This window comes from Ornithorhynchus anatinus, chromosome 12 (assembly GCF_004115215.2).
Source record: "Ornithorhynchus anatinus isolate Pmale09 chromosome 12, mOrnAna1.pri.v4, whole genome shotgun sequence".
Lineage (NCBI taxonomy): Eukaryota > Metazoa > Chordata > Mammalia > Monotremata > Ornithorhynchidae > Ornithorhynchus > Ornithorhynchus anatinus.
In genome coordinates this window covers 33,886,497-33,911,493 of record NC_041739.1, presented here as the reverse complement: position 1 = coordinate 33,911,493, position 24,997 = coordinate 33,886,497, and the positions used below count along the sequence as shown (strand labels likewise).

General features: G+C 44.0%; 1 protein-coding gene across 50 annotated transcripts in view; it reads left to right on the top strand.

Moving 5' to 3' along the window:
- The window catches only part of ANK2 (ankyrin 2), a 576,252-nt gene that overhangs the window by 538,185 nt on the left and 13,070 nt on the right, over positions 1–24,997 (top strand). For 25 of the 50 annotated variants that reach the window (XM_039913779.1, XM_039913780.1, XM_039913792.1 and 22 more), the window contains 8 exons: positions 323–551; positions 1,660–1,785; positions 4,081–4,203; positions 6,917–6,949; positions 9,384–9,405; positions 20,276–20,350; positions 21,947–22,078; positions 22,777–22,923. In XM_039913779.1, the coding sequence (XP_039769713.1) occupies positions 323–551; positions 1,660–1,785; positions 4,081–4,203; positions 6,917–6,949; positions 9,384–9,405; positions 20,276–20,350; positions 21,947–22,078; positions 22,777–22,923 (887 nt within the window). Of the gene's footprint in view, positions 1–322; positions 552–1,659; positions 1,786–4,080; positions 4,204–6,916; positions 6,950–9,383; positions 9,406–12,485; positions 18,489–20,275; positions 20,351–21,946; positions 22,079–22,776; positions 22,924–24,997 lie in introns of all 50 variants that reach the window. The other 25 variants (XM_039913760.1, XM_039913763.1, XM_039913759.1 and 22 more) reach the window with 3 other exon arrangements.

Below are 24,997 nucleotides of genomic sequence, written 5' to 3'. Positions count from 1 at the left end.
CATTATATTGCAAATATAATGAATTTACTGCCATCAGGAAATAGCTCAAATCTTCACATTAAAACAGATCTAGACAATAAGCTCCTCGCGAGCAGGGATTGCAACTACTGACTCTGTTACATTGTACTCTCCCAAGCACTTAGTACAATGCTCTGCACACAATAAGATAAAAGAAAAGGAAAGGGAGAGAAAGAGAAATGGCAAAAGAGCGAGAAAGGAGGAGGATATTAAGTGAGTAACTGAAACACAGACTTGCAGGGACAAGGTTAAATGGGATTGCTTTAGAAATCTTGGATAACTTGTCGCTACTTCTTTTTTTAAGGTTCTGGTTGATAGACTGCCGGCAAATCCAGGAATCTGTGAGTTTTGCTTCACAAGTGTACAGAGAGATTATCTGCGTTCCCTACATGGCCAAATTTGTCGTGTTTGCCAAATCACACGATCCTATCGAAGCACGATTAAGATGTTTCTGCATGACAGATGACAAAGTGGACAAAACCCTAGAACAACAGGAGAACTTTGCTGAGGTGGCCAGGAGCAGAGATGTGGAGGTATCATGTGGACTCGGTTTACCCTAACAGGCCCTAAATTTCAAAGTATCTTGAAAATAAATTTAAGAGGAAGGGTGAGATAAGTAGGAATACTGAATTTCAAGAAAAAGTAAATGTATGCCATTTGAGATTCTCATAAAATATGAGGTAAAAGATTCCCCCTCCCCCACAAAGAGAATATTAAGACAATGAGATGAGCCCAGATGAATGAAGTTGGAGTTTAGAGAAGCTGTGAACTTGCCCACTAGAAAATGTGCCCTTGGCTGAAGTATTGAAGACAGGAATCAGTAGAACTTACTGTAACTTTTTATTTATTATTTTAGTATTTATTAAGTGCCTACTATATGCCTAGAATTGTCTTAAGTGCTAGCATAGATACAAGATAATCAAGTCAGATTCAGGTACCTGTCCCATATGGGGCTTACACTTTAAGTAAGAGGGAGAACATGCATTTAATTTTTCCGTTTTACAAATGAAGAAACTGAGGCTTAGAGAAGCTCAGTGACTTGCCATAAATTCATATGGACAAGTGGCAGAGCCAGGATTAGAATCCAGACTCTGATTCTCAGGCCTAAACTCTTTCTACTGGACCAAATTGCTTCTCTACCATTTATTTGATCGCTGAAATCTTGTCTCTTACTGCAGCATAAAGCTATTGGAACCCACTGGTACAACAATCAGAATTTCCACAATACCAGAGTTTCTGTCTTATAGCTAACTCAAAGCTTGGGTCTTAGAAATGGAGGAATATGAGAGTCAGCCATCTTTTCTAAAGAATCCTGGCATTACTCCAGAAGGAATTACCATAGTTAGATCTAAAATGCAGAATGAATATGGCAAGGGGAAGAATATAAAGAACAGTGGTCATTTGAAGTCTTCAGCTACTCCCACAAAAGGAGTAGGCTCTACCAGAAACCGACTTCACATCTTTGGGATGTTTGCTTCAGATTTTCATTTGATTCACAGTCCGTTCAAGAATTTCCAGAGAATCTTGCAATTCAACAAAGACTGGATGTGCTCAAAGCATTGTATCAGAAGTCGTTATCTTGATACTGTCTGCTCCGTATCAACTCTGGGCATAATGATTCCTTTTTCCATTTTCCTACAGGTATTAGAAGGAAAACCCATCTACGTTGACTGCTTTGGCAACCTGGTGCCACTGACAAAGAGTGGCCAACATCATATATTCAGCTTTTTTGCTTTCAAAGAAAATAGGCTTCCACTCTTTGTCAAGGTAATAATACAAATTCATTTCTGGAATGAGTTCGATTAAAGCTCAAGGGACAGTTTTCCTCGCTCAAGGGACAGTTTTCCTTCCCTGAGAATACCTGGTTTGCATAATATAAGTTAATTGCAGAGCAAGCATTCATTAATCACTTGTATTCATTGATCACCTACTGGGTGCAGAGATCTTAACCAAGAGCTTAAAAGAGTACAGTAGAAGTGAAGAGACTCTCCTTTCCCTCCATAAGCTTGCAGTCTACTAGGGACACCAGACAAAAAATAGGTACAATGATGGGAGCAGAAGAAAAGGAGGTTATATTCAGGAACAGCAAGAGTCTGGGAGGAAGAATAGGTTGAATAAATGAGCAGAATACAAATATCAATCAATACTAAGTGGTATAAATACCCATATATGTATAAGTGCTAAGGGAACTTACACTTCACAGCCCTAGGGAATGGTTTCTGCAGCTCTCAGATCTGTTGGGGTCTTTGTGAACTTTAAAGCTCACTGTGGTTTAATTATCCAGACCACAAAAGCCCATCAAAGACTCCTCATATTGCCCTTTGATCCCCTCCTATTTACTTTTCCTTCCTTGCTCAAACTTTCCATTACTTGTTGTCTTATTTCAATGATGTTATCAGCATCAGTATTTCCATTTGTGGTATTAGGTGTACTTCAAATTGAGAAGCAGCGTGGCTCAGTGGAAGGAGCACGGGCTTTGGAGTCAGAGGTCAAGGGTTCAAATCCCCGCTCTGCCACTTGTCAGCTGTGTGACTGTGGGCAAGTCACTTAACTTCTCTGTGCCTCAGTTACCTCATCTGTAAAATGGGGATTAAGACTGTGAGCCCCACGTGGGACACCCTGATTCCCCTGTGTCTACCCCAGCGCATAGAACAGTGCTCTGCACATAGTAAATGCTTAACAAATGCCAACATTATTTATTATTATTATTATTCAAATGGGCCATTCGGTATAGTGTGAGTGAATATATGTGAACTTCAGTTTACAGAGATTTGATCCATTGCAAGGGGCGACCCTGCACCATGTTATTTTGGAATCCCATTTGTTGAAATGAAAAGGGATTTATTATTGGCTCTACCTCATGCTTTTCCCCCACTATAACCCAGACCACACACTTCACTCCTTTAATGCCGACCTGATCACTGAGCCTCGCTATCACCATCATCCTCTGGCTCATATTTTCCCCCCGCTGCCTGGAAGTCCCTCCCACTTCAAGGTAGCAGACCATTATTCTCCCCATCTTCAAAAGCCCTCCTAAAATCATATCTTCTAAAATAGGACTTCCTTGAATAATCTCTCATCTCCCCACCCTATTTCCCTCCCTACTGCATTCCTCTATGCACTTGAGTCCTTACAGTAGCCTGCCAACAGTAAGCACTCAATAAATATGATTGATTGATAAGCAATTAGCTACTCACCCCACCTCTTCCCTCCACAGAGCTTATGTACATATATTGATCCTGGGTTGCTTTTCTCTACCTGTCATTTATTTTAGTGTTTGTATCCCCCACTACATTATGAGCTTTTTGAGAGTAAGAGTCTTGTCTACTAACTCTCATATATTTTCCCAAATGCTTAGTACAGTGCTGTGCACAGAGTAAGACTCTAAATCTAGATGGCTGTGGGCAGAGAATGTGTCCACTTATCATTATAGTATACTTCTCCCAAGCGCTTAGTACAGTGCTCTGCACCCAGTAAGTGCTCAATAAATATATAATTGAATAGAATAGAAAAAGTGCTTTATCGAGAGTGCCGTGTTGGTTCTAATATTATTTCCAGCTGTCAGAAAACAGAGATGTGTGAAAACAAATGGTAGCCCCATTTAGCTTTCCTTTACTAGTACAAAGGGCTTTTTCCCCCAAAGAGAACATTTGAATTGTAGACTGTCAGTCTATCAGTTAATCATATTTATTGAGTGCTTACTGTGTGCAGAGCTAAGAAGCAGCATGACTTAATGGAAAGAGTACGGACTCGGGAGTCGGAGGCTGTGGGTTCTAATCCTGGCTCCACCGCCTATCAGCTGTGTGACTTTGGGCAAGTCACTTTACTTCTCTGTGCCTCAGTGACCTCATCTGTAAGATGGGGATTAAGTCTGTGAGCCCCATGTGGGACAACCTGATTACCTTGTATATACCCCACCACTTAGAACAGTGCTTGGCACCTAGTAAGCACTTAACAAATACCAGCGCTAATATTATTATTAAGCACTTGGGGGAATATATATAACATAACAGAGTTGGTAGACACGTTTCCTGACTAAGCATTTCATCTTTACTGCCTCAGGTGCGGGATACAACTCAGGAACCTTGTGGACGACTATCATTTATGAAAGAGCCAAAATCCTCAAGAGGCCTAATCCATCAAGCCATCTGCAACTTAAACATTACACTTCCGCTATATACAAAGGTACTGTAAAATGCAGAAAATTTCCACTTTGAGACTCATGAACTTTCAGTAAATGCTTTGCACAAACCACCTGATAAAATCACGTATTGATGATCATTTATAATACCATATGTCATTTATGGGTTTTGGTGAAGAAAGAAAAAAAAATGGCCCACCATCAAAGCATTTGGCATTTTAGCAGTATACCCTGATCTGAAGAAATAAAGGACTTTTTCCTATAGTAAATGAGTTCAATTCCTTCCTACTGGGAATTCAGCTGTGCTAATCTGTGAGTCTATTGTAACCATGCCCAAGAATCTGAACCCAAACCCATGCTCCCCATGTTGGAGAAGCAGCGTGGCTCAGTGGAAAGAGCATGGGCTTTGGAGTCAGGGCTCATGAGTTCGAATCCCAGCTCTGCCACTTGTCGGCTGTGTGACTGTGGGCAAGTCACTTAACTTCTCTGTGCCTCAGTTCCCTCATCTGTAAAATGGGGATTAAGACTGTGAGCCCCACGTGGGACAACCTGATTCCCCTATGTCTACCCCAGCGCTTAGAACAGTGCTCGGCACATAGTAAGCGCTTAACAAATACCAACATTATTATTATTATTATGTCTGAACTAATACATCCGTAAAACGGGAAGATTTGAGCGGGAGAGTGAATAAGGTTTTGATTTAATCTTTTAAACTGAATTGCCTGGTTTATCATGTTTTCTCCACCCTGGTGACAGTATTTTATGTTCAGGGTTTAAAAGAATTAGGATTTTCATGCTGTCAGCATATAAAAAGAATATTTACCGAGCCTGAAGTCTACTGAAATGAGAGGAAGCTCCATGTATTCAGTGGATCTGCTCTGTACTTGTATTTCAGCCTGAAGCAGACTTAAATCAAAACCAGAGTAGTTTGTTCAACTAGATTCAAACATAGAATTGTTAGATTTTGTCATTTAGTTATGGATATGTAACCGCTGTTAATGATGTGGTGCCTTTTTCTAATTAGTCCCAAACTTAGACTGAATAACATTCCTTATTGCCTGCAAATGTAAGAGTTAGAAAAAGTATTGGCACAATAAACTTAAGAAGCTATGCATTTTGTTAAAAGATGAGTTTTGAAGGGCTTTACTAACCAAAATGATTTATCCCATACCTCTGTTGCCCACCTCTTTGCTAGCATTTCCTGAAAGCTCACGGGCTGTAATTCCCCAAAACATATTTATCCCCCCTCCATAGTTCTGTTTCACAAAATGGGCCTAACATCACCTGTTATATATTTTTAAAATTATTATAGCAACTTTCTCTGTAAACCAATGGGAATATTTGGCCAAAGATGATCAGAGAGAAATAAGCTGAAAACTAGCCCCAAATGCTCTATGTACTGTTTTCTCAATTTGGGGTAACTGCGTACTAAATGCCCCAATTTAATGAGTTCTTCAGTAAATGATTTTAGCTTCTGAAACTATTTTCTGAATGCATCTACAAAATATTCTAAGATGGCTTGTAGATTTTTAATTAGTAAAGCTTCTGGCCCCAGTTCTCTTCAGGGGGCGCAGATACACATCACCCTGGAGGAGTGAGGGGAGCATAGTTTCTCTGGCTCTCCTCTAGGTATGCTACTAAGCCTAAAGCAGCTTCAGACTTGGGCTTCAAAGGGCCTTTTGGGGGCAGAGCTGGAGGCATTTTCAATGGGCTTTTTTGAGGTGTTGTTGAAGCATCCAGGAATCAGGCACAGGACTCACTGGTTCTTTGATTCAGGAAAAGGACAATGCAGGGGTGGTGGGGTCCCATGTCTACACATGTCTGACTGCTGCCTTGGCTCCCCCCTAAAATGGCACTGCATGCTATCAGGGATCCAGATTGTTCAGGGTGCATGGGGGAAGCGCTAAAGTGCATGATTAAGGAATCTTTCCCCTCTTCCTCACTCTGAGTTTTGTCACCAGAAAGTGAGGCGTTGATTTATTGTTTGAGAAGATCAGATTGCTTACGCAAGCCTCTTAAATTCAGAATCCCAGCCCAGAAGCCTCTGGGATATTTTTTAAATGATTATTGGAATGAGCCTCAGTAACCCACTATTCAAAAAAGTGCTGAAAGTTAGGTACCTGGGGTTCTGTGAGGCCAAGATTTCAGGTACTAGAATGTAGGGATGGTTTTGAGTGTTTCCTTGACGTTTACACTTCCAGTTCTGCAGGGATGGGAGAACTGAGCTCATTAAGTAGGAAATTTGAAAACTAAATTGTCAGTATTTAAGACCCTATAATAGCCAGCATCAGTCAGTCAATTGTATTTATATAGAGCTTACCATGTGCAGAGCATAACAGACTCTCTAGACTGTGAGCACGTTGCGGGCAGGGATTGTCTCTCTCTATTGCCGTATTGTACTTTCCCAAGGGTTTAGTACAGTGCTCTGCACACAGTAAGCACTCAATAAATACGATTGAATGAATGAATGAATGAATGAATGAACAGCCACAGTCCCTGCCCACAAGGAGCTTACCAACAATTAGCCTGCCTAGCAATTTGGGTCTCTTGTCTCTTGCAACTACAGACATCTGCATTTAAAGAGGCCTCCTTGAGTTTTTCTGCCTGTCTTCTGAAAACTGATTGTAAAAATTATGCTATCTGATTACTTGCCTGTTGATATTGGTTGGCGGGCATTTTCCTTTTCTTCTAAACAGTCTCTGCTTTTCCTGCTCTTTTTTCCCCCCTCCCTCTTGCATGGCATCTTGGGGCTGAAAGGAATCAGAGTCAGATCAAGAACAGGAGGAAGAGGTAATTCTTGCTACAGTGCCAATTGCTTATGGCTGTGTCTTTGCTCTAACCACTAAGGTGTAAAGATTTGAAGGCCAACTGGGGAGACATCTAATAATGGTCCTGTTGGTTGTTTCACAGTTAACCAGCGCTGAATTAAAATTGTTTACTTAGTCTGTTTATCTTTAATGTAGCTTTCGTTTACCTTCAACAGGATGAAAAGTTGACATTTCTCCCCTTGTTTAGTCAAAACACAATTAATGTTATCCAAGAAAGGATAAGCCCGGTGTGAAGTGTTTGCCTTGAGGTTTGATTTGGCTAGGATAGCACTACCCTAGCTCAGGAGATGGACAGATTTCCGTGATGACAGACCAGTGGGAGACCTGACCACAATTTTACGATGAGGTTGAAGGTTGGGTTCTAGTACTTCCTCCTTAGCTCCAGAAAGTATGGACTAGAACCAGGGCCCCTGGCCAAAGTCCTGAGTACCACCTGTGTTAGGAGGACCACTACTGCGGACAAAGGGTAGTCCTCTTGGCCTAGAATTCTCCACTTTGAATCAAAGACCCACAATGTCAAAAGATTAATTGATGCTTAAAATACCCAGGTAATTGAAGCTTTGGTTAGCCAGCTAGATGGTTCAATTCCCCACTTCAGTTTGCTGGAAAAGTTCTGGCCTAACTTGCCTTTGCTCTAGTATCAGTCTAGTTGACTCTAGTATCACCCATAGTTGGTCAGTCCTGATGCTTCAGATGAAGGTGAAAACCCCTCCGAGCTGGGTCACTTTAAACTGTATATGGAAAGAGAGAGTAGGAGAGAGGCTCTATTGTCCTGAGAGTTACTGGAAATGATCTTGGTTCTTAATGGTTTTTAAACAAAAATTGTCCCTCCCTTTTGGCAAGTCCAAGAAATCATTTAAAAATAATACGTAAACAGTAAAGATCCTCCAGGAAACCTTCTTTCGAACTGTTTCCCTTGTGATCCAATCCAATCAATCCACTGAACTGAATGACCCTCTCCTGCCCTCTCCGTGGGGCACAACACAGTGTTCTCAATAGCAATAGAGCTGAGAACACCCTCCCTTTTTCTTCTTTCAGTAAGGAGAGGGTCACTGCATGGAGTTAGTGGCATCCATGGTGGCCTTCTACACATCTCCCATACGCATAATGGACAGAGCCTGTTGGACCTAGAGCAAAATTTCCAGGAGTGTTTAGCCACCTCCTTATTCCCGCCACCTCCTTACTCCAACCACCACCTTACTCCAGGGACTTCACCACAACCGCATGCCACAGGGAGACAGCAGCCTTCACTGATGGCACTGATTGTGACAGGAGGCAGGGGATATCCCTATCCCTGTAGCAACTCCCCAGGAGCCATACTTTCTGAGTTACCAACGCCCAATTATCAAAATCCTTAGACCAAAGAATCGGGCTCACTGGGGCTGTCAGTGGCAAGTGAATTAGCTCAACTGGACTTGGGATACTCCATTAGCCAAAAAAGTGATCTTTCAGGTGATCTGATGATGATCATTCTTCAACTAGACTTAAGCGTTGGGCCACATACAGTTTAACGTGACCCAGCTCGGAGGGGTTTTCACCTTCATCTGAGGCATCAGGACTGACCAACTATGGGTGATACTAGAGTCAACTAGACTGATACTAGAGCAAAGGCAAGTTAGGCCAGAACTTTTCCAGCAAATTGAAGTGGGGAATTGGGCTACGTCTAAATTAAGATGCTCAAGAATGTTCCACAGCGCGGTAGCCCCTCTGTATTTCTTCAGGGTAAACAATCCTGGGTCATTGCTCAAAATAATATAGAAGTGATAAAGGCAGTTGCAATTCAAGCGTGGGAGAATCTCTGGTGATCATTTCCCTGGAAGTAAAATATTAGAGTGCTTAAAGATGATCTAGAGACATATTTCTCTTCTTTATGAATGGTTTTGGTGATATCTGAAACTGGAGTCATAATTTACAGGCAGAACGTTATCCTTTGGAATCCATTTTTCCTATCCTCTTGTTCAACTACGTAGACTCTCAGTGCCTGAATTTGCTTTGCCCTGCCTTTTGCCTTCTATAAGTATTTATTCCAGCCCCAAAGAATGCTGCCTAAACTCTTGTCTTAACCCAGTCTTCCATTCCCAACCCAGACCCGAGTGACTCAACCTTCAATATTTCCATTCATTTATAGTTATCCCTTTTCATCCCAGCTTTCATTCCTCTGAGAGAGTGTAATCAGTAATCTTGGTGAGCCGGTTTACCATAACAGAATCTCAAAAACTAAGACTCCCAAACGTGACCACAGCAAAGCCAGGCAGCCTTTTCTCGGGTCAGTTTTGTGTCCCCCAGAATGACAGGATGTGCCTCCATATTGACAGGTTGTACCTACCAGGCCCAACTGGGCCTAGGAGACCGTAACATCATTTGTAACATCTCAATGTATGTATGTTTTCTTTCAGGTTGATATGACATCCGAAAAACGTAAGATTTTAAATAAAAAATTGAATTTGTGTGAAAGCTGGCAAAGAATAAAGATAAGCATGAGAAAAAGTGCAAGCTAATAGCCATTACTAACAATGATAATTGACTATATTATCATTAAGCATTAATTTATACTTCTAAATGCAGCTTTCCAGTTAAATTGCAAGCATTTATCTGCCATCATTTTTGAGCTAATTAGCAATAAGCTCTTAAGATAATTCATTTAAGCAGTTACTTTCCTTTGACACCCCGGGTAATCCTGCAATTGCTGCTCTGCTTGTTTAGACCCCCTGCCTCTCCCTCCCCCTCCTCTCCCCTCCGCCCCTGCCCCCACCTTACCACCATTGTATATTTTGGTCCATTTAATAGTTTAACATCATCTCATCATTTTTAGCATTGAAAGGACAGTATCACTTTTTCCAACCAAAAAACTAATACTTTTTTGATATGGAACAGGGCTGTTTACAAAAGTGATACTGTCTAAAAGTTATCAGGTTATACAATCCCCGTTACTGTGGTGAAGGCTCCCTGAGTTGTGATTTGTGATGAAATGTCTTCATACTTTAGACTGAAGTAAAAAAAAAACTTGGTGGAACTGTAGGAGGCAGCAGTATATAAACTAAGACATCAATGAATGTTGAAGCCAAAGATCTTTTAGGCAACAGAGGAACCACAAACTCCAGAACAGTGTGAATTATTGTGCTCGAGATTCAGGAATAAAGATTGTGAGAGGACTGACTTTTAAGATGTTTCAAATCTATGGCAATCTTTAAGAATTTAAAATTCGCCATCTTGTTTAAAGACTATTTCCTTTTCATTGCATTGGACAACTAACTGTACCACGAATTCCAGCCATTTCAACTGTTTATGGAAATTCTTTCCATAAACATTTTTGGCAACCCTTGGTGACTGACATTCAACAACCCATCATCCCAAAGTATGTTCAGCTTCTCTTGGGTTTGTTACATTTCAGAAAACCTTTGCCAGAAAAAGAACACCCACTCCAATATTCTTCAAGGATTTAATGCAGATTTGTATCTTCATTTGAGCTACCAGGATTTTTTTGGTCCTGTTTATGGAATTAATCCAATATATGGGTTTTTTGGTATAGTTTATGTTATTTAGAAAGTTATTTAATCAGAAAGATTACATTTTTGGAGATATGTTTTGAGATTATCATTCAGAGATATGGGTTGTCTATTGACTTTTGAATCAGCCTAGAGCAAATTTGATTGTGAAAATAGCCAAGCTATTTAGAGTAAGTCACACTTCCTCGAACAGCACTCAGGAAAACGTAGCTGAGATACCAAAATGACCTCTTTTGTAGCACTCTCCTCCCACTATCTTCTTAAAGGCTTACATCATTTCTGCTCAACCTCCTTCAAATTGTTCAATTTGCCTCTTTTTTGCGCCCCCCCCCCCCCCCGCCCCCCCCACTGATCCAGGATCCAACATAGCAGTGAAAGCAAAGGTTGGGCTGTTGATGTATTTCTCGCAGGGAGGTTCAGTGGGAGAGTGAAAACTCTACAGGCTGCCCTCAGTCATTTGTTACATTCTAATACTCAGGGAGTTTATCAAATGTAGGTACCGATTTGAGCATACTGCCAATTTAGAACATAATCATTACATATTTACTTTAAGAGTAAATTATAAAAAGGAGTCCTATTGGTTGTATTTTTCAAAAGTTAGGGAAATGTTTTCTGCATAAACCTGCGCCACATCAACTAGAAGTAAATTTCTGATATTTGGATACCATGATTTGATGAGGGAAAATAGTCCCAATAATCCGTCAATTGTATTTCCCGAGTGCTTACTCTTTGCAGACCACTGCACTAAGCGCTTGGGGGAGTAATCAATCATTTGGTATTTACTGAGCACTTACTGTGTGTAGATCACTGTGCTGAGTACTTGGGAAAGCACAGTTCAGCAGAGTTGATAGACATGATCCCTGCGCACGGGGGGTCTTTTGTCTATAGGAGAGTACAGTAGAATTAATAGGCATGACTCCTGTATTCAAGGAGCTGGACAAATGACGTATCTTGAATATTGGTTTGTAGGGAAATTAAGCAGTTCACCACAGTAATGTTTTCATTTATCCTTTCTAGTGTCTAACGTTCTCCTGCCAGTGCTTTGAAATAAGGCTGTGATCCCAGCCGTGTTTGCAGCACATTTGCTTTGCATGGAAATAACTTGGCTTACATAAACAGTGCGTGTGTCTAGCGTGAATGTCTCTGAATTTGAGTTGCCATTCACTACGTTTTTAACCTTCGGACTAGCATTTAAGTTGATTCGTAGTTATCCTCGATTTTTCTTGGGTTTCTTTTTAATTTTTTTTTCCATATTTTCCTTCTTCGATTCATTTGTTATCTGTCTAAACGAGGACTTTGCTCCAAGGAAAGGGTCATGCCTCTCAGAGCTAAAGACTGTTTGTGTCATCGTTAGGTGTGAGTTTCCCTGAGATGAAATGCCGGTTTGCAGCTGATTCAGATGTACACATCTGTACTTTTAACATAATGTAGTCTGTGGCAGAATTAGACACATTGAACTCCAGATTTTTTTTTTTGATGATAAAACAATGGATACACATTTTCAGTTGCTACTCTGACAGTTTGCTACCACTGGCTTTCTCCTAGAGGAAATCGACTTCTATCAATCTAATGCTTTTGTTTCTTTTTTTTCCTTATTTTTATTTGAACATTGATCTGTAACATCTGAACAATCTTGAGATACTTCTGTGTAATTTCACTGCAGTCTTTATTTCCTTTGATTTGTGGCTTTTTTACTTTTGGTGTCTCAGTAATTTTGTCTGTTGTAGCTTCGGTGTTGTATGTGTGGATGTGCTATAGTGAGAAAATTAAGCAAGTTATTTCCTGCCCATTTTCCTTTTCAGTTTTTTTTTTTCTGTTAGCTTTGCTTTGCTCTTGTACCCCAAGATCTTGTGGATCCACCATTCCCAGCCTATTTTGTTGATCTTCCTACCGCTGCAGCAAAAGACTCTGTGTCGTTTGAGTCCTGATTACATTTTCCAATCTCTATTTTGATTTCCATGTTACTTTCAATGTTTGTCGTTCACATCAAAGATGATGATGAGACAGAATCTACAGAGACATCTGTCGTGAAAAGCCACCTGGTTAATGAAGTTCCTGTTTTAGCCAGTCCAGACTTGCTTTCTGAAGTGTCTGAGATGAAACAAGATTTGATCAAAATGACGGCCATCTTAAGAACAGATGCTTCTGAAAAGACAGACTCCATTAAAGGGAAAGAACCAGTCAAGGCAGCTGATGAGGAGCCCGGAGAGCCCTTTGAAATTGTTGAAAGGGTAAAAGAGGACTTGGAGAAAGTGAATGAAATCCTGAGGAGCGGAACTTGCACCGGAGAAGACAGCCAAATGCAGAGGTCGCCAACTGGGAAAGAACCAGTGGAAGAAGATTGGGTCATTATCAGTGATGAGGAGGTGCAGGAGGCTAAACAAAAAGCCCCTTCAGAAGTCTCTGAACCCCCATGTGTGGAAATTCAGATCAATAAGGAAACAAGAGAAGAAACCAAGAAGGACCCAACTGGGTTGGTGAATTTCCTGGTGGAGGAGCTAAATGCGTACGTGACTCTTCCGGAAATGCAGCCGCAGAGCGTCCAGAAGGACTTGGCAGGAGAGGCGTTTGAAGCGGTGGTCGTCAGCAGGAGGTCTGAGAAAGAAGAACCGGATGCTCGGCCAGGCAAGACAGAGGACTCAAAGGAACCACCCAAGCCAACGCTGGAAATCAAAAAGCCAGTTCGGAGGAAATTGAAAGAAAAGCAAAAACAAAAAGAGGAAAGCGTACAAGAGAGCAAGGAAGCAGCTGGACTTAAAAAGGGTAGCTCAGAGGAGTCATTAGATGAGGAGAAGAAGTTAGCACCTGAAGCCATTCCCACTGCCCGAGCCGTATCGCCATTGGTCGAAGAAACCCCCATTGGCTCCATAAAAGACAAAGTAAAGGCTCTCCAGAAGCGAGTGGAAGATGAACAGAAGGGACGCAGTAAGCTTCCTGTCAGGGTCAAAGGGAAAGACGGCACTGGCCAGGAACCCCCTAAAAAGCCAGTCCATAGAACACATCCCCCCGCTTCACCGTCTGCTAAGACTGACAGGCGTCCACCATTTTCATCCTCAGCGAAGACAGAAAGGCGTTCTCCTGTTTCCCCCTCCGTGAAAACAGAAAGACATCAACCCGTTTCCCCCTCCCCTAAGACAGACAGGCGCCCGCCAGTTTCCCCCTCCACGAAGACCGAGAAACACCCAGTGGGGTCACCCTCTGCCAAGTCGGAAAAGCATCCCTCTGGGTCACCCTCGGCTCGGTCCGAAAAACACCAGCCTGTGTCACCAGCCGGCAAGACAGAAAGGCTTGAAGAGACCATGTCAGTGCGGGAGTTGATGAAAGCTTTCCAGTCAGGTCAGGATCCTTCTAAGCATAAAACTGGATTGTTTGAGCACAAATCAGCAAAGCCAAAGCAGCAGCCAGAAAGAGGCAAAGTTCAGGTAGACAAAGAAAGGGGGCATGCATTCACCCACAGAGAAGTCCACAAATCAGACAGCCAGACAATCAGACGAGGTCAGAGGTTTCCAGTGGCTGGGGCTTCAGAGTCTAGGCGAGGGGCCCGGGCTTCTGCTGGGGGTCCTAAGCGGGAAGATGCAGTGGGAGGAAAGGATAAAAGTCTCGGCCTTAAGGTGGTCGAGCCTCCTCACCCGATATCCAAAGAAGAAAGTATCCCAGAGAGTGGACCCGCCAAGGGGAAGGGGGCCGATGAGCAAGGTGATCTGGATCTCCAGATCAGCCCAGATAGAAAAACCTCCACCGACTTCTCGGAGGTCATTAAAGAAGAGCTGGAGGACAATGACAGATACCAGCAGTTCCGACAATCTGAGGAGACCGAGAAAGCGCAGCTTCACTTAGACCAAGTCCTCACGAGCCCTTTCAATGTGACTTTCCCTGCCGATTACGTGCAAGATGGGTTCCCGCCGGTACTCGCTTTACAGACCAGGGCTTTGGAAGGCAGCTCAGAAAGTCTTAAACACGAAGAGGTGGCAGACTCTCCCTGTGGGAGCCTGATGGATGGGACACCTCAGATTAGTTCAGAGGAAAGCTATAAACACGAGGGTCTGGCGGAGACTCCAGAGACCAGCCCCGAAAGTCTTTCTTTTTCGCCAAAGAAAACAGAGGAGAAAATTGATGAAATCAAAGGAGTGGCAGAAACCCCCGTGGCAGGAGAGCGCTCCTCTGAAAAAGATGGGAGCGACGCTTCCGAGAAGCCCCTCGCTGCAGACACTGAGTCCGCTGAGCCGTCAGCCACTAGCTTGCCAGAGGAGGAGACGGCCTCGGCTGATGCCTCAAGCCCCAAGCAAGAAGGGGAGAATGCTGACTGCGACGGTTATGTCGCAGCAATATCAAAAGGACCTGCTGAGGAATCCACGTCTGGCGAAGATCAGCGTATCGAAAGTGGTTCGGTTTCCACTGCAGATCCCGATAGCGGGGACCGAAGATCTCCAGCCCCAGAACTCAGGGACTCTGTGGAACCGGCAGATGCGCCTGACCCCTCCGGCAAGGAAGGGGGCAATACAGAACTGGAAGAACAGCATGTGGTTATCAGAAGTCCTCAAGGACTGGAACTCTCACTTCCTTGCCACGATAACGAAGGTCTCAGTCCAGTAGCCGATGAGTCATTGGCGGTCAGCCACAAAGACTCGTTGGAAGCCAGCCCTGTGCTCGAAGACAACTCCTCCCACAAGACTCCCGATTCCTTGGAGCCGAGTCCTTTGAAAGAATCTCCTTGCCGGGACTCCCTTGAAAGCAGCCCGGTAGAACCAAAGATGCAAGTTGGGATTCTCACGGGACAGGTCTCTCTTCCACCAGCCCCCACCAAAGCCGAAATGTTTGCGGAATTGGCTTCCGTGCGTTCCAGGATTCTCCGTGACCCCGACGGAAGTGCCGAGGATGACAGCGTGGAGCAAACGTCTCTCATGGAGAGTTCAGGGAAGAGTCCCCTTTCTCCCGACACTCCTAGCTCCGAAGAGGTTAGCTATGAAATCACTCCCAAAGCAACAGACGTACTCGTTCCCAAGCCAGCTGCGATACCTGAATGCACAGAAGACGAGGATTCAGAAAACGGAGAGAAGAAGCGGTTCACTCCTGAAGAGGAGATGTTTAAGATGGTCACCAAAATCAAAATGTTTGATGAACTCGAACAAGAGGCAAAACAGAAAAGGGACTGTAAAAAGGAATCCAGGCAAGATGAATCTCCCACCGAGGCCGAACTGGGGGCCGACTCTCCGGTTGAAACCCAAGAGTCCGAGTGTACAGGTGGCGGAGAAGGTGTGCCTGTGGTAGTGACTTCTGAAAGCCGGAAGGCCTCATCCTCCTCAGAGAGCGAGCCTGAGTTAAAGCAGCTGAAGAAGGACGCTGACGCTTGTCTCTTGATGGAGCCAGTCATCCGAGTGCAGCCTCCGTCCCCGCTTCCGACTGGGGTGGATTCCAGTTCTAGTCCCGAAGAAACAGAATTCCAACCTATCGTTTCCAGGCATTATACTTTCAAGATGGAAGAAGAGAGTCAGGAAGAACCCTCTGAGCCAGCAGTGGAAAAGAAAGGCAGCTCCTCTTTGTCCGGGGATGACCCGGAGGGGTCTACACCAGCTTCTCCAGTTCCCCTTGCTGAGCCAAGCCCAGGAACCGAAATGGAGGAGGCGAAGCCATTGTATGAGGCTACAAGTCCCAGTGACCCGGCCATGTCACTTGACCCTCGGTTCTGCGATGCCAGCGATGACACTACTGAAGGGACGTTAGAGGCCTGTAAAGACTCCATACTTCAGGAAGATACTCACCCAAATGATGTGGATTCAACAGAGGGGCAAAAGCAGGAGGACCCGAGCCCCAAAGCAGAGTCCCCTCGTGAGTACGCTCATTGCTTGCCCTCAGCCCCTACTTGCTCGGCCTCTGAGAGACAGGAACCAAAATCCTCCACTCCCTCACCTGACAAAAGCTCTGAGATGCCTGTGGAAGGTTTTGTGTGTGAGGATGCCGCAGCGGGTTCTCCAGAAGTTCCCACTGTGCCTCAATCAGACCAGTTGTCCACAGGAATCTCTGTCCCTGAAGACTGCCCTACTGATACAGCTGAGGTCTCCACTCCACAGATAACCAGCCCTTATGAAAATGTCCCCACCCAGGCTTTTTTCTCATATGAAGAGACCAGGACCCATAATGAAGTCAGACAGATCACATCCACATTTTCCTCAGAGGTACATTCTGTTACAGTCGAATCGACGGTGGGGCAGACCTTGGTGACGCCTTCCCTCGGTAGATCTGCACCGGGAGACGACCCCGATGGGTATGGGGAAAGAGGTTCGGACCGAACCGATTCTCTGGGAGAAGGTCAGACCGGTCAGTCCTTCTCCTCTTCCTTAGCAGAGAGTTCGGCAGTGGCTGGTGGGCAAGTCCACACGGTGATCATCACGAAAACGGACGTAGACTGTGATTCTTGGAGTGCCATTCGGGAAGATGATGAAGCATTTGAGGCGCGAGTGAAAGAAGAAGAGCAAAAGATATTTGGTTTGATGGTCGACAGACAATCGCAGGGCACGACCCCGGACTCGACACCAGCCAGAACCCCAACGGAAGAGGGGACCCCCACAAGTGAACAAAACCCTTTTCTCTTCCAAGAAGGGAAGTTGTTTGAGATGACCCGGAGTGGAGCCATTGATATGACCAAAAGGTCCATGGCTGATGAAGGTTTCCACTTTTTCCAAATTGGGCAGCCATCTAGCCAAGAGGTTCCTTCTGAGGAAATGAAAGACGGGGCCACCCAAATGGATACCCCGCAGGTGGAGAGACCCCTGGAACCACCAGCTCCTGCAGAATCACAGGAAGGGGAGGTGCATGAAGCGGACTCACTTCCGGAGGACTCCAGGGAGGACATGGAGGAAATGTCTGCCACTGATGCTGGTGACCCGAAAGCAGAACTTAAATCTAGAATTCCAATTAAGATGGGTGTTTCGGCTTCCTCAAAATCATCAGCAGGAGAGGCGACATCCCCTGATGCCCCAGAAGGAGAGTCCTTCTCCACTGTGGAGGCTGGTGATTTGCCACCCAACAGCGATGCTCCGGTGCCTTGCCCTGACTCTCCAGAGCCTGTTGTGGAAGTCCAGTTCAATTTTTCCAAGGTGACCAGGTCTGTATATTCCGAACAAGGCGATGAGTCTCCGGATTCCTCACCAGAGGAGCCAAAGTCTGTGATTGAAATCCCAGCTTCAGCCACAGAGAGTGTGCCTTCCACCGAAAGCAAATCCAAAATTCCCATCCGAACGACACCAGCGGCTTCCCAATCATTGCAGCCCTCAGAAAGTGAGCCCTCTCTCTCCGAGGTTTCCCCCGACAGCCCGTGTGGTGAAAGTAAGGATGATGAAGCCAAACCAAAGTCAAAAATTCCCATCAAAGCGTCCTTCCAAAGAGTCGAGGAACAGTTTACATACACAGAAGTGTCTGTCCAGAAAACAGAGTCCTCTCTTGCCCTAGACACATCAAGCCAAACACCGGATAATCGAAGCAAATCGGAATCGGATGCGAGCCGGGACTTCAGGACTAAGCAAGCAATAAAGTCGAGAAGTTTTGCCGAGGTGGAAGCAGAGACCGGACAGTGGCCAGGTGAAATGCAACTTGAGTTAGAAACTGATGAGGGGACTATGAGACCAAAGATGTTTTCTTCAAGGCTGCCCGTTAAAAGCCGAAGCATCTCATCCTCCCACAGCGCCATTAGCCCCACAAACGAAAGTAAGGAGCACTTCTTTGACCTATACAAAAACTCTATCGAGTTCTTTGAGGAAATTAGCGATGAAGCCTCCAAACTAGTGGACAGACTTACACAGGCAGAGAGGGAACAAGAACTAGTTTCAGATGATGAAAGTAGTAGTGCCCTGGAAGTGTCAGTAATTGAAAATGTGCCTCCTGTTGAGACGGAGCAGGCCCTTCCTGAGGACATCTTTGACACAAGGCCCATTTGGGATGAGTCCGTTGAGACTCTGATTGAGCGCATTCCTGATGAAACTGGGCCTGACCCTGCTGAAGGTATTTGACAGCCACTGGGAATCCCTGTGCTGCGCATGTCATTGACTTTAAAATTTGTTTTTTTTTTATGTTTGTTTTTGGTGATTTGTGTCTCGTTTTCTTTAAGCTTTCTGTGGTGATTACTGTGCTTGTGTGAGCTGTTCGTGGTTTGTGCTGTGTCTGTGTTCCCTTGTCTGTGAGAACAATCTCAAGATTGCATAATTCGAATGCTTATGGAAAGCATTCACACCGTAGACGACATTTCTTTTGCCGTTATTGCAGTACTTAAGGCCATGCAAGTTTTGAGTTTTGGTTTCCTGAGGTCCCGTCAGTGGCCTCAAATTAAGCCTGCCTTCTGACCGCTAGAAATGCAGATTGGGGATTATTTTATTTATTTATTTTTTTGGTCGGGGAGGGAAGCAGGATACGCTGCTGTTTATATACATTTTTATGCATTCTGAAGTTTTCTGCCCCACAGTTCCTTTATTGGTAGTTACAACTGCTCAGTAAGCCTTGGCATACTATGACAGCCCATTGAATGCAGTGCATTGTGGATCAGTTTGAGGCTGAAGGGTGGTTGGCTTTCAAATACCCTTGCTAACTACTACTGCAAACTAACCAAAGTTGACACCCTTATCTGTGTTTTGCATTTCGGTAGCAGATGCATGGGATTTGTGATGATGTGAGATCCACACGTTCGCTTTGAGAAGACGAAAACTCAAACATTGCAAGACTCAAGTTGGCTGAATGGGGAGACATCATCACCCATTTCTTTTAATTAAGGAGTTTAAAAGGGACTAAAAATAATCTGCTTGGAGCTGTAGGCATCTGTTTTTCCCATGTCTCCACTAGAGAGGCCTTATTACTCTTAGAATGTATCCAAAATCCCTGAAAAATAGATGTGCTCTAAAGGTATGGCATTAAAACACCTTTAAATGCAGGAACGCAACTATAATCCACCGTTCCTGTTGGGAGACGGAACAACGTTTATCTTAAAATAAGTAGGTTCTCCAGTAACATGTTGCTTACCCCAGGGAGTGAGACAAGAGACCAGCAAGCACTGCCTTGTGGTGGTGGCATAAGGGCTGTCCAGGGATCAGGTAGGCAAACCCAGTCTGATGGGTACACACACACACACACTCACACAGACACACACACACACACTCTCTCTCTCTCTCTCTCACCATACCCTTGGACCCCTCTCTTTTCTTTGGGATTAGAACAAGACTGGACTTGGTCTGAAGGCTCTGGTCTACCTTGGGTCGGGCTTGGGAGGTTATATAGTGTCAGCCTTGGGGCAAACTCGATGCAGAACCTGGACTGGACATAAGCCCTGAGGATAGATCCAGGGCAAGATGAGTTTATCAGATGGTCAGTGTGACTATTGGTCCAGTGTTCATTCGGCAGGCCACTGTATCACCACTATCCCTCAGTGTTGGAAGTTCCGGCATTTATCGGACTGTCCCGTCACCCCCGGGATGAGCAATAACTTGTCAGATCTCTTGACCACAGAAATGATTTGACTTTGGAGGTAGTTTACCTAGGAAAAAGATTTCCAGAGTGAACCGTTTCTAAAGGCATTAAGTTTGATGTTCAGTCTTGATTGAAGTTCTAGGGGAACCAGGAGTTTTCACAGGGTTTGTGATTTTATTTGATTGTCTTTATCTAGAAATCAGACAGGGTGCATGATTTAGATCCCAGCTATTTTTGGCAAAATGTCCAAGAATGAGGAAGCAAGTCTGCATCAACAATCTAGCGTTTGCATACTGTATAATAGCCTGGGGTTGTTCTGTTTTGACCTTGTTTAGATCCACAGGATGAGCAAGAGAGGACCGAAGAGAGACTGGCACATATTGCTGATCACCTTGGATTCAGTTGGACAGGTAAAATGAATGAAAATCATTCTTCTCATGAAACGGATTTATTTTAAATGATCATGGAAATTATCCAAGGGAAATGAAAACCAGATGTTTGGAGGAGATTTTACATTGGTCACAAAGTAAAGCAGGCTGAGAGAAGCAGCATGACCTAGTGAAAAGAGCACAGGCCCGGGAATCAGAAGGGCCTGGGTTCTAATCCTGGCTCTGACGCTTGTCTGCTTGGTGACCCTGGGCAAGTCACGTAACTTCTCTGTGCCTCAGTTATCTCTTCTGTAAAATGGGGATTAAGACTGTTAGCCCCATGTGGTACATGGACTTTGTCCAACCTGATTATCGTACCCACTCCAGCCCTCAGTACAGTGCTTGGCCCCATAGTAAGCACTTAATAAATACCATTTAAAAGAAAAAAGTGCTACCAGTCTAGCAAATACACGTTTTTCCTCAATGTTCAGTTTTCCTCGGTGTTCAAAACTTTAATGAAAGAAAAAGTTTATTTCAGAGATTTAAGTGGATGAACTGAGTGGGTTGAATTGCATTTCAAATAGGCTAGCACCTGGAAATGGAACTTCGATAGTGTGTTTGGTGAGTTAGGAAATACTTCTAGACTGTATGTTCCTTGTGGTCAGGAAACCGTGTCTACCGACTCTGTTACATTGTATTCTCCGAAGCACTTAATACAGTGCTCTGCACACATTAAGAGCTAAATAAATACCATTGATCGATAGACTGAATACCTGTCAAGGATCGTGGAGGTTGTAGGAACAGCTGTAGTTTTCACCAGCCATCTGAGATTTGGGACCGTATTTCCAAGCAATTCTTGAGGGGAAAAAGATACTTGTTAAAGACCACGACAGAAACTACAATGCCAAACCTCTGCACTGAAGGCAGCCATTCCCGTCACACAAGTACTATCTGAAAAATTCAGATTTTCTCTGCTTCCTCCAAAAAAATAGGACTTAGTTTTAAGTGATTTTTGAAAGGGAAAGGGGATCTGCTAAACTTTGAAATGAATTAGTAGCAAAGGGAATGGAGTGTTATAAGAAACCCAAAGAAGGAGCCCATATAAAATGATTATGATGCATCTTTGACTTCTGAAAGCTGTAAGGTTATAAACCCTGAGCAGCAAACATCATCCCCAGCTTATGAGCTGGCATATTCCTTGAAAGATTTCCTGGGTGACAGTCCATGTTTTCCCTAAGTTAAAGTAGGTCTAGTGCATTGAAAAAAATCAAGGTACTGTTAACTTTTTCCCTTTATAGTGATTCAAAGATTTGGTTACCTAGTGACTCCTGATTCTGAGACCATTTAACTGAAGAAAGCCACTGGCAGACAGGCTAAAGAGCTCTTTAGCATTTTTGGTTCCAAAAATAGTAGTAGTTCTGCACCTCTCATCTTGAAATGAACCTGAAATAAGAAAGATTCTACCAGGAAAGATAAGAAAAGTGGGTAATTTATTTTAGAAAGAATAAGATGCAGAAAAGCATACTTCTCAGGATAGTACACCAAAGAAATTGTCATTTCGGCAACCACAGACCATTAGAATGGTCTGTACCACAAGAAAACAGAAAAAGGATTACAAATATTGACTCTCCTTCCTAGAATTAGCAAGAGAATTGGATTTCACGGAAGAGCAAATACATCAAATCCGGATAGAGAATCCGAACTCCCTCCAGGACCAGAGCCACGCCCTGTTGAAATATTGGCTCGAAAGGGATGGGAAACATGCTACAGGTAAGCCTTAATCGGACACGGATAATTCGCTGAGCACTCGTCTCTGGTCCCTGCCACCAAGTGATCAGCTAGACCCCCCCCCCTTGGGTGCTGCGTGATCTGCGTATCCCCCCTCCTCCTGCCCACCATCCACCCCGGGCCTGCTGGTGAAGGTGGCAGGAGAGCCTGCTCTCTAGTGAGCAGAGGCAGAGAACTGAACTCTCTGCCAGCCCAATCAGAGTCAGCCTGAGCCCCTCTTGTTGGCCTGTGGCAGACAGCTACTTCCAAGGGGGTGCCCTGTGGGAACCGAATCCCTGCGGTGAGACTGAGGGTTTTGAGGGAAACTACAGTTCTTCGTTAACTGTCGCTACAATCAACGCTTCCTCATTTCCCTTCTGCAGGCTAGGTGGGCAACTTATATGTGGCCCTTCCAAGTGCTCTTTTTACTCCTATGTTTTCATTCATTCAATAGTATTTATTGAGCGCTTACTGTGTGCGGAGCACTATACTAAGCGCTTGGGAGAATACAAAATAACAATAAGCAGAAACATTCCCTGCCCACAACGTGCTGACAGTCGAGAAGGGGAGACGGACATTAATGCAAATAAATTGCAGATATTGACATGTTTCGAACCAGACCATCTGTTTAAGGGACTTGCGAGAATCTCTCAACTCTTAAATACTGTCGTGGATTTTTTCCCCCCACCCCATCACCCTAGACACAAACCTCACCGAGTGCTTAACCAAGATCAACCGAATGGATATTGTTCACCTAATGGAGGCCAACACTGCTGAACCCCTCCAGGAGCGCGCTAATCGCAGCTATGCAGAAATTGAACAGACAATCGCCCTGGATCATAGTGAAGGTAATATTTTCTTACGGGTAACCCTTTCACCATCAGACACTGAAAAAGGAGCCTTCCTAAGTCAGCCACTCACTCCTAGGAGGGTAAAGTAAGCCTCATTTCCAGGAACAAAGTCCTCCCTTTGCTGCATTCAGGACATCAGTAGGTAAGATGTTTGTGAGTTATCGGTTTTATGTGGAATAGAAGTTACTTCCTCTTAATTAGGGATCATATTAGGCCTCTCCAAGAGGCAACAGTAGATTTGTTCCCAAACAGACTGCTGTCATTTCTCATAATAACAATAATTTTGGCATTTGTTAAGTATGCACTTACTCTGGGCCAAGCAATGTACTAAGTTCTGATTAGATACAAGATAATCAGATCGGACCCATCCCTACCCCACATGTGCTCTGCCAATTGCCTGCTGTGTGACCTTGGGCAAGTCTCTTGACTTCTCTGTGCCTCAGTTTGCTCAGCTGTAGAATGGGGATTCAATACCTGTTCTCCCTCCTACTCAGATTGGGAGCCCCATGCGGGACAGTGATTGTGTCTGACCTAATTGACCTGTAGCTCCCCAGCGCTTAAAACAGTGTTTGACACATAGTAAGCCCTTAGCAAATACCTTTGAAAAATGGGGCTTGGGCAAATCACTTAACTTCTCTGACCTCAATTTCCTTATTTGTAAACTTAGGATTCAATACCTGTTCTCTCTCTTACTTAGACTGTGAGCCTCAAACATAATGAGGTAGAGATAGGAAGTGTCCTGTCAATGGTTAGGGAGAACTGGAGGTAGCAGGAGTAGGAACGGAGGAATTAAATGGAAAAATGGGAGTGAACTACCTCCTCCACCCTTCCTCCAATAGGAAGTTTCTAGGTGAGCCCTTAAATCCCAATATTAAAGCTGGTTGGAAGAGGGGACCCATATGGCCCATATAGAACCTTTAGCCCTTTAGCTATTCTAGGAAATTCTACATGGAAAGGATCCCAGATCTTATCACAGATAACTACTGCAAAATGTCACTGTGACTAGACATTTAACTATTTAAATCAGAGTGACTAGGCACTTATAGAGTACTCTGCCTCTTTACAGTCACTTTTCAACATTTTTTCCAAACAAAAATAAATCATATGCCATATTACTCTGCACGAGGTCCCTTGCTATTATAGGGAATGCTATATTGTAATTATTAGTATGATTATATTAAGCACTTACTATGTGCTAAACACTGCTCTAAGCACTGGGTTAGATTCAAAATATTCAGGTTGGACAGTCCCTGTCCCAAATGGGTCTCAAGATCCTAAGTCTTAACACAGATAAATTAATTATAGTGTTTAGCTGTTATTTACCAAGTACAACTATTACCATACTGTTACTATTAAACTGTTATTCAATGAGGGTAACTTTGCACTTAAGGGGGACTCTGCCTCTACACTGTCATTATGTAATCAGCATTTTTCAGACTAAAATATCCAGGTGCAGTACTGGAGCCCCTTCTGGGAAACATGGCTTCTGTTTTTATCTGGAAAGTCATGATTGGGCAAAGATCAAATTCTCTATTGCTGGTATAACCCAGTAGGAAATCTGTGCTTTGTTCATCACTGGGCAATTGGTAAGAAAGTAGCATAGCCTAGTGGAAAGAGCATGGTACCAGGAGTCAGGAGATCTGGAATGGGTTCCTACTCTATTACTGAGCTGCTGTGTGACATTGGACAAATAACGTAACCTCTCTGGGCTTCAGTTTCCTCATCTGTATAATGAGGTAAAGATAGCTGTTCTCCCTTCCACTTGGATGGTGCCCAATCTGATTACCCTGTGTAAACCCAGATCTTAGCACCTAGCAAATGCTTTTTTTTTGGTATGGTCTTTAAGTGTTTACTATGTGCCAGGCACTGGACTGGGCCCTGGGTTAGATAAAACTTGATCAGGTGGTACACAGTCCCTGTCCCACTTAGGGCTCACAGTCTTAATCCCCATTTTACAGATGGGGAGGCACAGAGGAAGTGAAGTGACTTGCCCAAGGTCACTCAGCAGACAAGTGGCAGAACAGGTATTAGAACCCAGGTCCTCTAACTCGGTGGCCCAGGCTCCTTCCAC